Raw genomic sequence first — 13139 nt, 5'->3', positions numbered from 1 at the left:
GTCATACTTTTAAAAGTAAACATTTTGAAGGACTATACTGTCCCCAATTTTTTTTTCCTTCAAAATTTGGAGACATTCAATTTTTTTTAGAGTGGTTTTAGAATATTCTAGCTATATCTAAGTTAAGCTTCAGAAAAAAAAATTTTTTTTCTCCTTACCTTTACACAATTAGAAAGGTTATAAATAATGTATTTGGCTGAAAAGGGAAGCTCAGCCTGTGGCAGATGGTATCATTCTAGAGTACTGGGGTGTCTGTGAAGATGGCACCATTTCAGAGCAGATCTTCACCAGACTCTGAAAGAGAACTGCAGGCCCCTCGTAGGGAAGTGATGCATGCTTCGTGGATCTTAGGAAAGCTTACATGTCGGTGCCGAAAATGAGATTATTGGGCTTACCTGAAGAGTGTGGGGATATGTGGCCAATTTAGGCAGTCTATCAGTATTCTGTCTCAGAAAGTGCAAGCTATGGTCAGATCATGGGTCAGTATACTGAGGTGCATTTGAACTGGAGATTTAAGTAGCCTGAGACTTGTATTAGGGGATTCTGCTCTCCCCCTCCCCCCAGCACCTAAGGTTTACACAGAGTAGCCATTCAGTAAGGAAACTTGCTTTGCAAGTAGTGCCCTTTTCCAGATACCCTTGATTTAAATAGACAAAAAGAGAGAATTGGATCTACTTGGTCACAGAGTACTATAAATGCTTAGCCATCTCTGTATGGGCGATGCTCTGGAGAACTTGGGATAATGTTTCTTGCAAGTTAGGGAAGAAAAGTCCTTAAAACAGCTTAAGTTTGACTCTCTTGGCATCTCAAATGATTTTTTAAAGGATGATAGAGTTGGCGACTAAATTCACGTTAACTTTGAATTTAAAGACTTCTCTGATTGTCTCTTTGTAATGACTTCTGGTCTTCAGTTTCCATAAACATGGTAGCTTCTCACAATAAAAATACAAACACTCTGGAAGACTGAAAATGAGCTATTTCTTTGGTGATTTGCTGGACTAACAGGATATTAACACTTAAGATCATCCTAAATAATCAAAATTTGTAGCTAATATGCCTGAGCTAGAAGTTTTGCAGAATGGATGTTTTAAAGCCATTTTTGAAAGGTGAATTCCATTCTGTGAAAATGTTCTGAGGAACTCTGCCTTATCCAGATTCAGCTCTGTTGGGTTTTTTGTTGTTGTTAACACCTAACACTTTCACTGGATTTATTATCCCAAGCCTACCTCATACCCTGGATATTTATTATTTAAAAGATAATCTCTTGGCTGTTTGAAAATTTGATCTTACCATCAAAACATAATTTGGAATTTGCAGGCATCACAGTGAATCTTGTGGCAATAGATTATGACATCATAAACTCAAATTAGAACTTCATTGCAAAACATAAAAAAGGGATGAGAAAGTTCTCATATAAACAGAAAGTTATACCAATAAGTGTCATTATTCTAGTGAAAGTAGAATGAATTCTCAATGCCTTGCTCTGAAGAGAAGCAATAATATGGATAAACACAAAGGAAAAACTCAATCACATCAAGTAATTTTTAAAAATCTTTTAATTAGCTTTGCTATATTTTAATCTTTTGATTTGCCCTATTTAATGCTTTGCTTAGACTAATTTCAATATGCCTTTATATTGCCTGTGCATACCAATTGAAGGGGAGAAACAACTAGAAAGCTTTATTGGTAAAGTCAGTTTGATTAAAAATTTTCTGCAGATAATCTGCAAAGAAATAATCCATGTGTGGAAAAGAACTAAGTGTGTATGGGGTTACACTCCGAATTGACCTGATTTTTCACATTTTATGACCATAATAAGAGTGTACTCTGGTGCATATATATACACGTACACACACACATATATATATATACATACACACATATACACGCATGCACATGCATACGTGTATATAAACATACATGTACATATATGTGTGTACACATATGTGTATATATATACATTTTGTATATATATTTATGTATACATAGTATACTGTATATTTCAGGACCTAGAGCAAGATTTTAATCGATTAGGCATTTGGCATTAAAAAAAATACCTACTTCCAATATAGATAGACTGAAGCATAATTTTTAAAATCTAGAGCTTTACAATGAATGGTTAATATTCACACATGCCCTACTGCAGTAATGATATTGGTATTCAAGAACCTACTTGGATGTCTGGATGGGAACATATAGAATTAAAAAAAAAAGTTGGACTTGAGCAGAAGAATATTAGCTGTTATCCATTGGGAGAAATCCTCATTATCCATAAGATAGTCTCAATAGTTTTATTAGTGTCTGAGGATACTGGTCCATTATTCCAATGGAATAAGCTTCATTGATGCTGATGGATTGTTAACTGGATCAGGGAATTTTTGGGCTCCAGTTTTGGCAAATTCTATAAGACTCTTTTACAGTGGTGATTGTAGCAGGCTCTTAGTTAAATTGCACGCCATTGGATTTAATGACAGCATCATGAGCACTTTAAGAAGGAGAATTTTAGTGGAATAAAAATGGAGAAATGGATGTAAAAGCAGTGAGTAGCAGACACGAAGTTTGTCACAGGGTCCCTTTGCTAGGCTATTTCTGTTTTGCAAAAGTAACCTGACTATAACCCGTCTCTTTAGTCAAGCTCTTGTAAGAATATAAAAAACCATTTACATATTACTAGTCTGTATATACTGTAAAACTAACACTGATAATGAATTTTGGTGGAGTCAACAACCAGAATAGCACAACTTTAAATTAGAAATAGCTTTAAAACAGACAACGATAGAAAAATATTTTGTATCTTTGTCCCCAAACTGGCTTTTCTGGTTATTAACTGTCCATAGAACAATGCTTCTATTCTGTAAATTACATCACCATAGTCCAACTAAAGTTTGAATTGCAAGCTTTTATACACAAAGGGTTGGAGCAGGGAGGGGGAGAATAAGTAATTGGAAATCTAATTATTTTTAAGACTCAATGGGAAATTTCTTTAATGTACTCACTATTGACTGGTTATTATGTGTGGGGTGGGGAGAATTATTTAATTTTTTGAAAATGGGTCTTTTCATTGAAATTATAGTGATAAGGTTTCATTTTATTTGTTTAAGAAACTCCCCATTTTCAAAGTGGGAAAAAATAATAAACTTTTCATTGACTTTTCTTCCCTTTCATGTTTTAGAAACTAGACTATTTTTGCTTTCAGATAATTGATTAGAAAGAAAAGGAATATACTTAAAGTAGTACATTTATTCTTAATTTCAAATGTTTGTTAAGAGAGTTTTTATGGTCAATCTAAAATCTAGAATCATGCTTTCTTTTAATTGAATTAAATCTAACAATAAAAAAAATTTCTCCTTCATACAGTGGTTTCCTGTGATTATTTTAAGTGCCTTGTTATATGTAGTCATTCTGACTTTTTATAGTAACAGTATATTCACTCACCCCTTCAGCCCACCTCCCCCCTTCTTAGTAGGGCAGAGTGTAGGACAGGGAAACAGACCTATGATTTCTTTGATAGAGGAAACTCTCATGTGAGAAAACTCCTTCCACCAAAGCAGGTCAGTGCCTTCTATGCCACTTACAGTCTTAGAGAATTACCCAGAGCACTGAGAGGTTAAGTTACTTGCCCATGGTCACACAGCCAGTATGTGTCAGAGATTAGACTTGAACCTAGATATTACTATTTTGAGGTAGGTTCCCTATCTACTACACCATCCTGCCTCTCCTAGTGGAACTGATTTCTGGAAGATGAAGATAATAGTTCTATGCAATGCAGTCATAAGTTCTTGAGGTAGTAAGTATATTGTGGCTTTGCAGGCATAAGAAGTATCTGTAGTAATTTGGGCTCAATAGAAGTCTTTGAGTGAGAGAATCCAGAGATGCTATGTTGAAGTTAACAAGTCCACTGTTTGATAGCTTTATCCTTGTCTCTGTGGATTGTTTCTTTCCATTCCATTTAAAACAAATGTTTGATTTTCTGCTTAATGAATTTTAAGTTGAAGCTCTAGGCTAAAGGGTAAAAAAAATTGTTATGGTACTCAGATGATAAAAAAAAATATGGTTTTAACAATTGAAATAATTTCTGTGTTCCAACTTGTGCTGCTATATATTACAAATGTTTTCCCCCCTTTTCATGCAGAGTATGATTTCATCCATTGTGAACAGCACTTACTATGCAAATGTATCAGCAGCAAAATGTCAAGAATTTGGAAGGTGGTATAAACATTTCAAGAAGACAAAAGATATGCTGGGTAAGCAGGAAGCGTTGTAAGGGGGCCACATACCATTACATGTCATTGGGGGTGAAGGGGGGGCTAGCACAATCATATCGAAAGCCAGCTATTTTGATTGCCCAATTAGAGATCAATTTAGTATGTTTCTTTTTTTGGGGGTATGAGTATAATGAGATAATTAAATTCAATAAATGTTTGTGTTTAAATCAGCCAAACTGACTTGGTTGTCAGACATGCAGGAAATCATGGAATGAGGAGGGAAGCTGTCATTTTGTAACATCTCTATAAAGACCTAACAAGGTCTTGAATAACTAATATTAGATATGATCTCTCCAGGATGAAGTGGATTTTTTTTTGGTGGAAAATTGTGTGATTTTTACAATCAATTTGAAAGAAATAATTCATGTTTTTATGGAGCGCGTATCGCAAGGGTTATTTAAACACTTTGGCAAGTAGATAATTTTGTAATTGACTTCACCCCAACAATCTTCAGGAATGAATCACTGTACTGACCAATGACTTCCCACCTCACTGACTCCTCAGTCACATACCCTTCCCAATACATGATTTTAGCTCACAATATCAACATTTGTTATGGAGAAAACGAATAAAAAAGGATTATAAAGGATATAGAAGAATAAATAAGGGTTTCAAGCATGACAGGGTTAAGATATGTATTTGTTTTACCTAAGTATTTACCTTCTATTAGTGTCTTCCATTGACAGTAATAATTCATATTTATCTAATGCTCTAAGAGATTATAATTATTAGTAAGAATTTAGTAAGCAATTATTACATGCCAGGCACTGTGCTAAGTGCTGAGGATACAAAGGCAAAAACAGTCCCTGCCCTCAGTAAGCTCAAATTCCAATGGGAGAAGCAATGTGTCATTAACTAAGGACATACATGATACATAGAATAGATGGAATTCTTTCCTCATTTAAAAAAATCTGTAAGGTTAGTAGTATATTATTACTTCCATTTTATAGATGAGAAAACTAAGGCTTAGAATTCTTTGATGAGACTCCAAGGCAGGATGTGAAACCAAGTCTTCTAACTCCATGTTCTGAGCTCTTTCTAGAGTACCAGTCAGTCTCTCCAACTTATGAAGAAGTTGTTAGTGTTCACAAAATCAAACAGTATTTTGAGATGGTGTTTTTATTCCTATTAAGGATTTCCTCTTTCACATAATTTTATATTCTCTTTTAAAAATTATGTTAATGTTAAGTATGTGATATTAACCTAACTTTGGATATCATATCGTGTTTGAAACCTATTTCCAGAGAGCTTCTGCAAATTTAATTCTATTAACAAAAATAATTATTTATATCTTTCAAAGGTTTTAGGAAGCAGGAGAATCTGAATTTTGAGCATGTTTTAGCTAGTTGGAGAAAAACCATCCATCTACCAAAACAGATTCCTCGCCTTTTATAGCTTAAGGCTGTAATGAAGACAATGCATCACTTTTGTGATAATTGCTTGAATTACTATTCTATGTGAATGGCCCACTTGGGCTGATCTCTACATTTGGTTGTAGAAATAGAAGGTTTCTCTCCCCCATCCTTGGTTATAGTTTGCATATGCCAGTTAACTTCAGCAGTGTGATAAGTTCTTCCAAATGTAAAGTTTGAATATTTAGTGATAATGAGAAATGATGATTAAGGCTTAGCTGGTATCTACACAAGGGAAGCATAGTGTGGTATTTGGGGGAAAATGCCTATTTACGGCTCCATGTTTAGCTTTTACACTGAGGAAAATAAAAGCAACATCTTCCCTATGGCAGAATGTTTGAAGCACGTATAGCCATCGGCTCCTATGGGATACCTGGCTAGTGTAGAAGCTCGTGGCAGAGCTGGGAGGGGGGTTAATGGCACCAGCATCCCCAACTGCACTAAAATGACCATTTCTTTTTGGCAAAAATGATTTTAAGAGTGAATGAAAAAGTTTCACCCATTAGCTTCTTGTAGAAATCATTCTTAGGAAAAACAAAACTTTTTAATGGGGACAGATAATCAGTTCTGTGACCCAATTCCATGGAGACTCGAAGCAAGAATATATTGTAGAATCATAAGTGCATAGACTTTAAAGCTGGGTGAGGGTTTAAAGGTCACTTATTTCAACCTACGTATTATACTGGTATGGAAACTGAGACCCAGAGAGGGAGAGTGATTTGCTTGTGGTCACATGGGTTGATTAGATAATTGGTTGTTGTGCTTCATTCTCAAAGAGGACCAAAATGACATCACTGTGTTGGGATCGAGTATGTCACACTGTGACTTGATCAGACTAATATGAGCTCAGAAGGCTCTACCCAGGTCAGGCACAAGTGGTCCATAAGAACATTTGGAGTGGAGATGGTTCTAAATTTGCATATCACATGGGTCATAAATAGAAGAGGTGGGATTTGAACTCATGTCTTCTGGCTTCAAATTCAAGGCAAGTCAACAAGCATTTAATTAAACACCTGCTGTATTCCAGGCACTGTGCTAAGATCTTGGGATATAAAGAAAGGGGGGGAAATGTTTTTTCTCCCCAGGAGTTCACAGTGTGAGCTTTCACCAGTGAGCTCACATAGGGGAGACAACATGCAAATAACCATGTACAAACAAGATCTACGTAGGGTAAATTCAATATACTCTCAGAAGGAAGGCAGTAAGATTAAGGAGGACTGTTTCTGACAGCCAGTGGGACTTTAGCTGAGACTTGAAGGAAAAGAGAGAAGCTAGGAGAAACAGTGGTCTCATTTCTCTTTTCCTAATATGATAATATACATATATGTTATGACATACATATATATACACACGTATGTATACACATATATTATTCTTTCTTTGTATCCCCAGTATTTACCCAGTGCTTGGCACATAGTAGAAACTTTAAAATACTTATTCAACGACTGATTATAGCTATAAATTCTAATTTCGTCTCACCTAAATTTATCATCCCCATTCCTAAACAAATGACTGTCTTTTATAAGTCACTTGTCTAAATAACTTTATTACTATAAAGTGATAAATTTAAGAGTCTGAAGCCAAAATATGTCACGAAGCATTTTAAAAAATAACAACAAACTTTGTTCTTCATCTTTTACTGTGGTGGGTACATGTGTTACATGGGATGACTTGGTGGGGTTGTTCCCAATTTTACCCGGTTTTGGTTGCTGGAGAATCTGCTGTCTTTCTGTTTTGGAAACCATCATGATTATTTACAGTCTACCTTGGATAGTGTTTGTAAAGCATTTTGCAAACTTTAAAGCTCTGTATAAATGTGACCTGTTATTATTATAATTATTTTCAAAGAAATGGTCCTTTTTTTTTTTGTTTTTGGTCCACTGTAGTTGAGATGGATAGCCTTTCTGAGCTATCCCAGCAAGGTGCCAACCATGTCAACTTTGGCCAGCAGCCAGTTCCAGGGAACACCGCTGAGCAGCCTCCATCCCCTGTGCAGCTTTCTCACGGCAGCCAGCCATCGGTCCGGACCCCTCTTCCAAACCTGCATCCTGGACTTGTATCCACCCCTATTAGTCCTCAGTTGGTAAATCAACAGCTGGTCATGGCTCAGTTGCTGAACCAGCAGTATGCAGTGAATAGACTCTTAGCCCAGCAGTCCTTAAATCAGCAGTACTTGAACCACCCTCCCCCTGTCAGTAGATCTATGAACAAGCCGTTGGAGCAACAGGTCTCAACCAACACAGAGGTGTCTTCCGAAATCTACCAGTGGGTGCGAGATGAACTGAAAAGAGCAGGAATCTCCCAGGCAGTATTTGCACGTGTGGCTTTTAACAGAACTCAGGTCAGTCTGGTTGAATTTTGAAAGAGATTTTCTTAGTTGTGCATGCCATGTGTCCCTTCTCTCCCGTTCTTGGTGGTTTTCTCCTTTTGCACCATCTCTACCAGTGTGCTTTCTGTCAGTGTCCAACCTGAAAAACGAAGTTTAGTTTAACGTGACCTGCCATCAATGGCTATTCCTAACCATGCTTTAGGAACGCTACTATGTCTTCCCTTTCAGTTTCTAATTCACATTGACTTCTTCAGTGGCAGTAGGAGACCAGAAAAACAACTATGAATAGGGTAACATTCAGGGCGCATTCATGAATAAGTTGCTACCAAAGATGCAGGTATTGAAAGTTAGTGTTAGATATGTCTTGATGTCATCCCATGAATCATAGAAGGCAGTTGAGTGGTCCAGTGGATAGAGCTCCAGGCCTGGAGTCAGGAAGACCTGAGTCCAAAGCCAGCCTCAGATGCTTACTAGTTGTGTGACCCTGGGCCAGTCACTTACCCCCTATCTGCCTCAGTTTTCTCATCTGTAAAATGAGCTGGAAAAGGAAATGGCAAACCACTCCAGTAGCTTTGCCAAGAAAATCCTAAATAGGATCACAAAGAGTCAGACGAGACTGAAATGACTGAACAGCATTATGAATCATGGAATATTTTAAAAGTAAGGAACTTTCAAGCAATTGGGAACAACTTGGTTATCTTATAGGTGAGGAAATTGAAATCAAAAGAGATTGTGATATGACCAAAGTCACATGCCTAGTCATTGGCTTAGCTGATTTCTAGAAACTGTTTGTTAGATCAGTGCTGTTTCCCCTGTGTAACCAAGATCAAGTCACTTTCCTGTTGTGCCTCAGTTTTCTCATCTGTAAGTGGGTTTAATAATTACTCTGCCTGTCTCAAGGAATAGTTATAAGGAAGATGCTTTGGAAATCTCAAAATACTATATAAATGTGAGTTATTTTGCATCTATACAAGGCGAACATGAGAAAAAAATAAATGTGATATGCTAGGTATTTTATTTCAAATTTGTTCTGTAACATTTTTTTTTCAAACTAGGGGTCCTGGGGAAGTATTAAGGGGATTATGGAGACCAGCTATGATCAGCTGTTAAGTGATGGCAGCAGTATGGCTCATTAGCATAATAAATTAGCATAATATAGTCACTCCCCTGAACAGGGTGACTCATAGTTGTGTTCTTTTTTAAAACTAGCTATAGTATCTGCCCCCCTCCCCCCCATACCCACTCACCCACAGTTGCCTGGGACCCCACTGTTACCTGTTCTCCATGCAGCTTTTGCTGTTAGAATCTTTTCTTTCTTTGGCAAATCCAGAATAGACATTCTGTCAACAAACTTGACCACTTCTATTTTAGCGAGGGAGAAATGATATATATGTGAAATAATGAGATAAAATGTTTTGGGAAACACTGAGCTAAATTGTTTTTAAGTATAAAATCATCGGACCTCACCCTAGAAGGGACCTTACAGATCATCTTGTCATCCAACAACCATCTTAACTTATAGATGAAGAAACTTGAACCACATAAGTTTAAATAACTTGGCCAAGATCACAGAGGTGGGAAAAAGCCAATCTAGGCTTTGAACCCAGCTTTTCTGGTTCTAAGTCCACTACACTATGGCACTTTGAAATAAACATCCTTTTTTTGTTTTGCTGTTGCCGCCATGATGAAAAGTGGAGTTTTTGTCATAAGCATAAAAGGAAGGTAGTATTTAATGGTGGCTGGATCCAAGGAATTAGGTTCTTTTTAACATTTCTGATTTTAATATCATTTTCCTGAGTCTACTTGACTCATTTTGTCTTCTTATAAAGTTATCCTTTGACTTTGTGAGTGGTTACAATGCCAAAGTTCAAGGGGTCTCAAATATGATAATTTAATATAAAGTCATTAGCAGAATTTGCATAACCAATTGATTCACAGTTGTGATTTTTTTTTTACACTTGCCTTAACTTTTTCACTGTACCAATTCATTCTACATTTTAAAGTTATCTGGCAACTTAATTTCATATCTACATATAATTAAAATAGAGTAGGCCTAAAATACTACTTGTTCCTACTGTAGGTAGCATTCTTCATTAGGAACAGTGACCAATTCATGCTACTTAATGAAGTACTACACTCAAATTAAGCCCATATAGGTCTTGGTTACTTCATAGCTTATAGTCTAAGCTAGCCTTGGCATGGATTAACGTAATAAGACAACGATACGTTGGTAACTCCAAAAATAACACTTAGGATGCTAAGCATTATTGAAGGTTTCTTGTGGTAAAGAGTACTGGGAGTGACTGGTAGAGTGTGAGATGGGGAAAAACATCCTTTATCAACACAGTTTTTACTTTGAGGGAGCACCGATGAAGGATTGATAGTGGAAAGTGGGTAGAGATTTGGTGTCAGATGGTATTTATATAGTAACATAAGATTTGCAAAGCCCTTTAAATATATGTGATCTCATTTCATCCTCACAACAACCCCATGAATTACGTGAACTTTATTAGCCCCATTTTGCAGATGAAGAAACTGGGGCATGGAGAGGTTCAGTGAATTGTTCAGGGCCCCACAGCTAGTGTGTGAAGTAGAATTGAAACTCAGGTCTTCCTGACTCCCAAGTCTCATACTCTATCCACTGTACCACCTGGCTGCCTGGGTTTAAATCCCAAGCTCTACCATTTAATAAATGTGTGACCGTAAGCAAGTTAGTTAACCTCTCTGGGCTCAGTTTCCTCATCTGAAAATGAAGGGAGGATTGGACTAAATGATCTCCAGGGTTCCTCCCAGCTGCAGATCTTTGATCCTATTTTTCTATTCATTGGAGCTGTTTGTGATAGAAAAAAAAATATGGGCTTGTATGCAATTTAAAGCACTTGAAAAACCAACTCAATGGCTAATGTCACATAAGAAGGAATTCTTTTTCTGAGAAGGAAGAGAAAGATATAGAAAATTTGGTACAGCTAGATGCAGAGCACTTTAATAAAAACCGTCTTAATGTCTAACCCGTTTTTAAAAGAACTATTTATTTTATTCTGAAATGACATGAAAAGTGTTTCAGTTAACATCTTCATTGCTGGCATAGCGATAGTTCTCAGTAAGAAATTGTTCTTTGACTGTGTTTGAAACAGTTCATTGTAAATTATTCACTTGGGTATATTTCACCATATCCTTCTATTTAAGTATGCAGTTTCTGAGACATAGTTTTTGCACACGCAAGCATGCATGTATTTTGGGTGGTCACACTTAAAAAAACACAGCTGCATTTATTTTATTGATTATACATTCATATGAATGCATGTAGTGTGTTTATTTCAAAGTGTATGCATTTCAATAAAAGCAGGTGCAGAGTGTTAGTGTATGGTGTTAGCATAGAGTACTAAAATACACATGCTAATGCATATGTATATATCTGGAGCTCTGCACAGTTAAATCTCACATCACACATTTGTGTGCACTTACTACAATGTGCAATTCCAACTTAAGTTTTTTTTAAATAGTGTAAAATATGTACATATAAATGCAAAGCTTTATGACATAATCAGACAAAGACACTGTTGTCACAAAAGCAATCAGAAGAGTAAGGAACAATGGTGGTCTGGACATGAATATTTCTGGTTGTTTCTGGATGGTGGGCAAGCATGTATTAAAACAGTTCCCAAAAAATTAAAAATTAATAATATCACATGGAGGGGAGTGGAGAGGTACCTGGTGGGTGTGCACAGGCCACAACCAATGAGAAGTTTCAAAGAAGTATGTTCTAAAATATGCCATCAAGGACATGTTTGGTAGGAAAAGAAGACAGGTTGGTCATATGGCAAGGATGAAGGATGGCAGATAGAGTACTCCATTGGTACTCTCAATTAGGAGAAAGGAAGGAAGGACTCTAGAACATGAGGTTGGCCCACTGTAAGGAGCATATGGAAGGGTTGAGACAAGGATCACACTAAGAATGGGCAGGCATGGACAGACTGTAGTGTGCAACATTGCACAGGACTCCCAAACTGATGACATTGATCTCAGAGCCATTTGAGTATTTGCCCTGGGAATTTCATATTAACTACATTTGCATGCCTCATAATACATCAACATGAGCCTCATAGGACCTTCACAATCATAGGAACACCCCTCCTCCCCCCATTACTCAAGATTGTTCTACAAATATAATTCATTTGTGGTAAAGTTTATTTTTAATAATTTCTTAAGTTTTGAGATGCTTTATGTTCTTACGTGAATTACTCTTGAAGAGACTAAATCTCCACAAGGGCCAGTTATTTGTGCCCGTTTCATGAGGCTTTCGTATAGGCCAAAATACATTTTTTTAATTTTCTAAAGCTTCTAAATAAACACTTCCCAGCTTTGATATATTCCTAGAAAGTTGCTACTTAAGCATAGAGCATCCAGCTTTTATATGTCACATGTATCGTACATGTATGACATATCTATGTAGCAGTGGGATTTTCAAATAAAACCCAGAGTTTACTCGGATCCCATCCTCAGGCCTTTTCCTTTTTTTTTCTTTTCCTTTTGTCTTTGGCACACTTTATTTTCCAGTAAAATGAAGAATGAAGATGGATTATTCAAAACTGATAACAGTAATGGACCATCATGCAATGTTTTATTGAATTTGAGTTCTGTAAATTATCTGGTGGAGAGAAATTTGCCTGCTTAAGTATAACAGAAATTGCCACTATGTTCGTATAATTCTTTGCAGTGTAATTTAAGAAAAAGCACTATCCATATCACTATTGAATCAAAGGTAAAAAGGTGCTATTACACCACCATGACAGCTCTCCCTTTGCTACTAAACGACATAGATGAATGTGGCTGCTTATAACTTACTTGGCAAAGGTCCAGGTGAGTGGGTGGAGTTAGAAAATCTTTCACCTGGACATGTGATTTAAAATTCACTGCAAATGGGGCATTCAGAGGTGTTTTACATATTTGGGGGAGGTTTTGTCAAATCATATTTTCTTTGTACATGCTTTGAAGTTCCATGAAGCTGATAAAAATCTATCTGAATCAGTGATTATGTTCAAAGAGGAGACAAAGTGGAGGCCAGACAGGCTATGTTTTTGTTCAAATTGGCAGACACTTTCATTTATCTGCTCTTTTAAAGAATTCATAATT

At 36.5% G+C, this 13139-nt stretch overlaps 1 protein-coding gene across 5 annotated transcripts in view; it reads left to right on the top strand.

Moving 5' to 3' along the window:
- SATB1 (SATB homeobox 1) overlaps positions 1 to 13139 on the top strand; it is a 119357-nt gene that overhangs the window by 49846 nt on the left and 56372 nt on the right. For all 5 annotated transcript variants that reach the window (XM_027872341.1, XM_027872342.1, XM_027872343.1 and 2 more), the window contains exons 6-7: positions 4133 to 4244; positions 7564 to 8018. In XM_027872341.1, the coding sequence (XP_027728142.1) occupies positions 4133 to 4244; positions 7564 to 8018 (567 nt within the window). The remainder of the gene's footprint in view (positions 1 to 4132; positions 4245 to 7563; positions 8019 to 13139) is intronic.

Source organism: Vombatus ursinus, unplaced genomic scaffold (assembly GCF_900497805.2).
Source record: "Vombatus ursinus unplaced genomic scaffold, bare-nosed wombat genome assembly UNPS02014799.1, whole genome shotgun sequence".
In the NCBI taxonomy this organism is placed as follows: Eukaryota; Metazoa; Chordata; class Mammalia; order Diprotodontia; family Vombatidae; genus Vombatus; species Vombatus ursinus.
The sequence above is the reverse complement of the archived record's forward strand: the minus strand, read 5'-3'. Positions and strand labels throughout refer to the sequence as shown.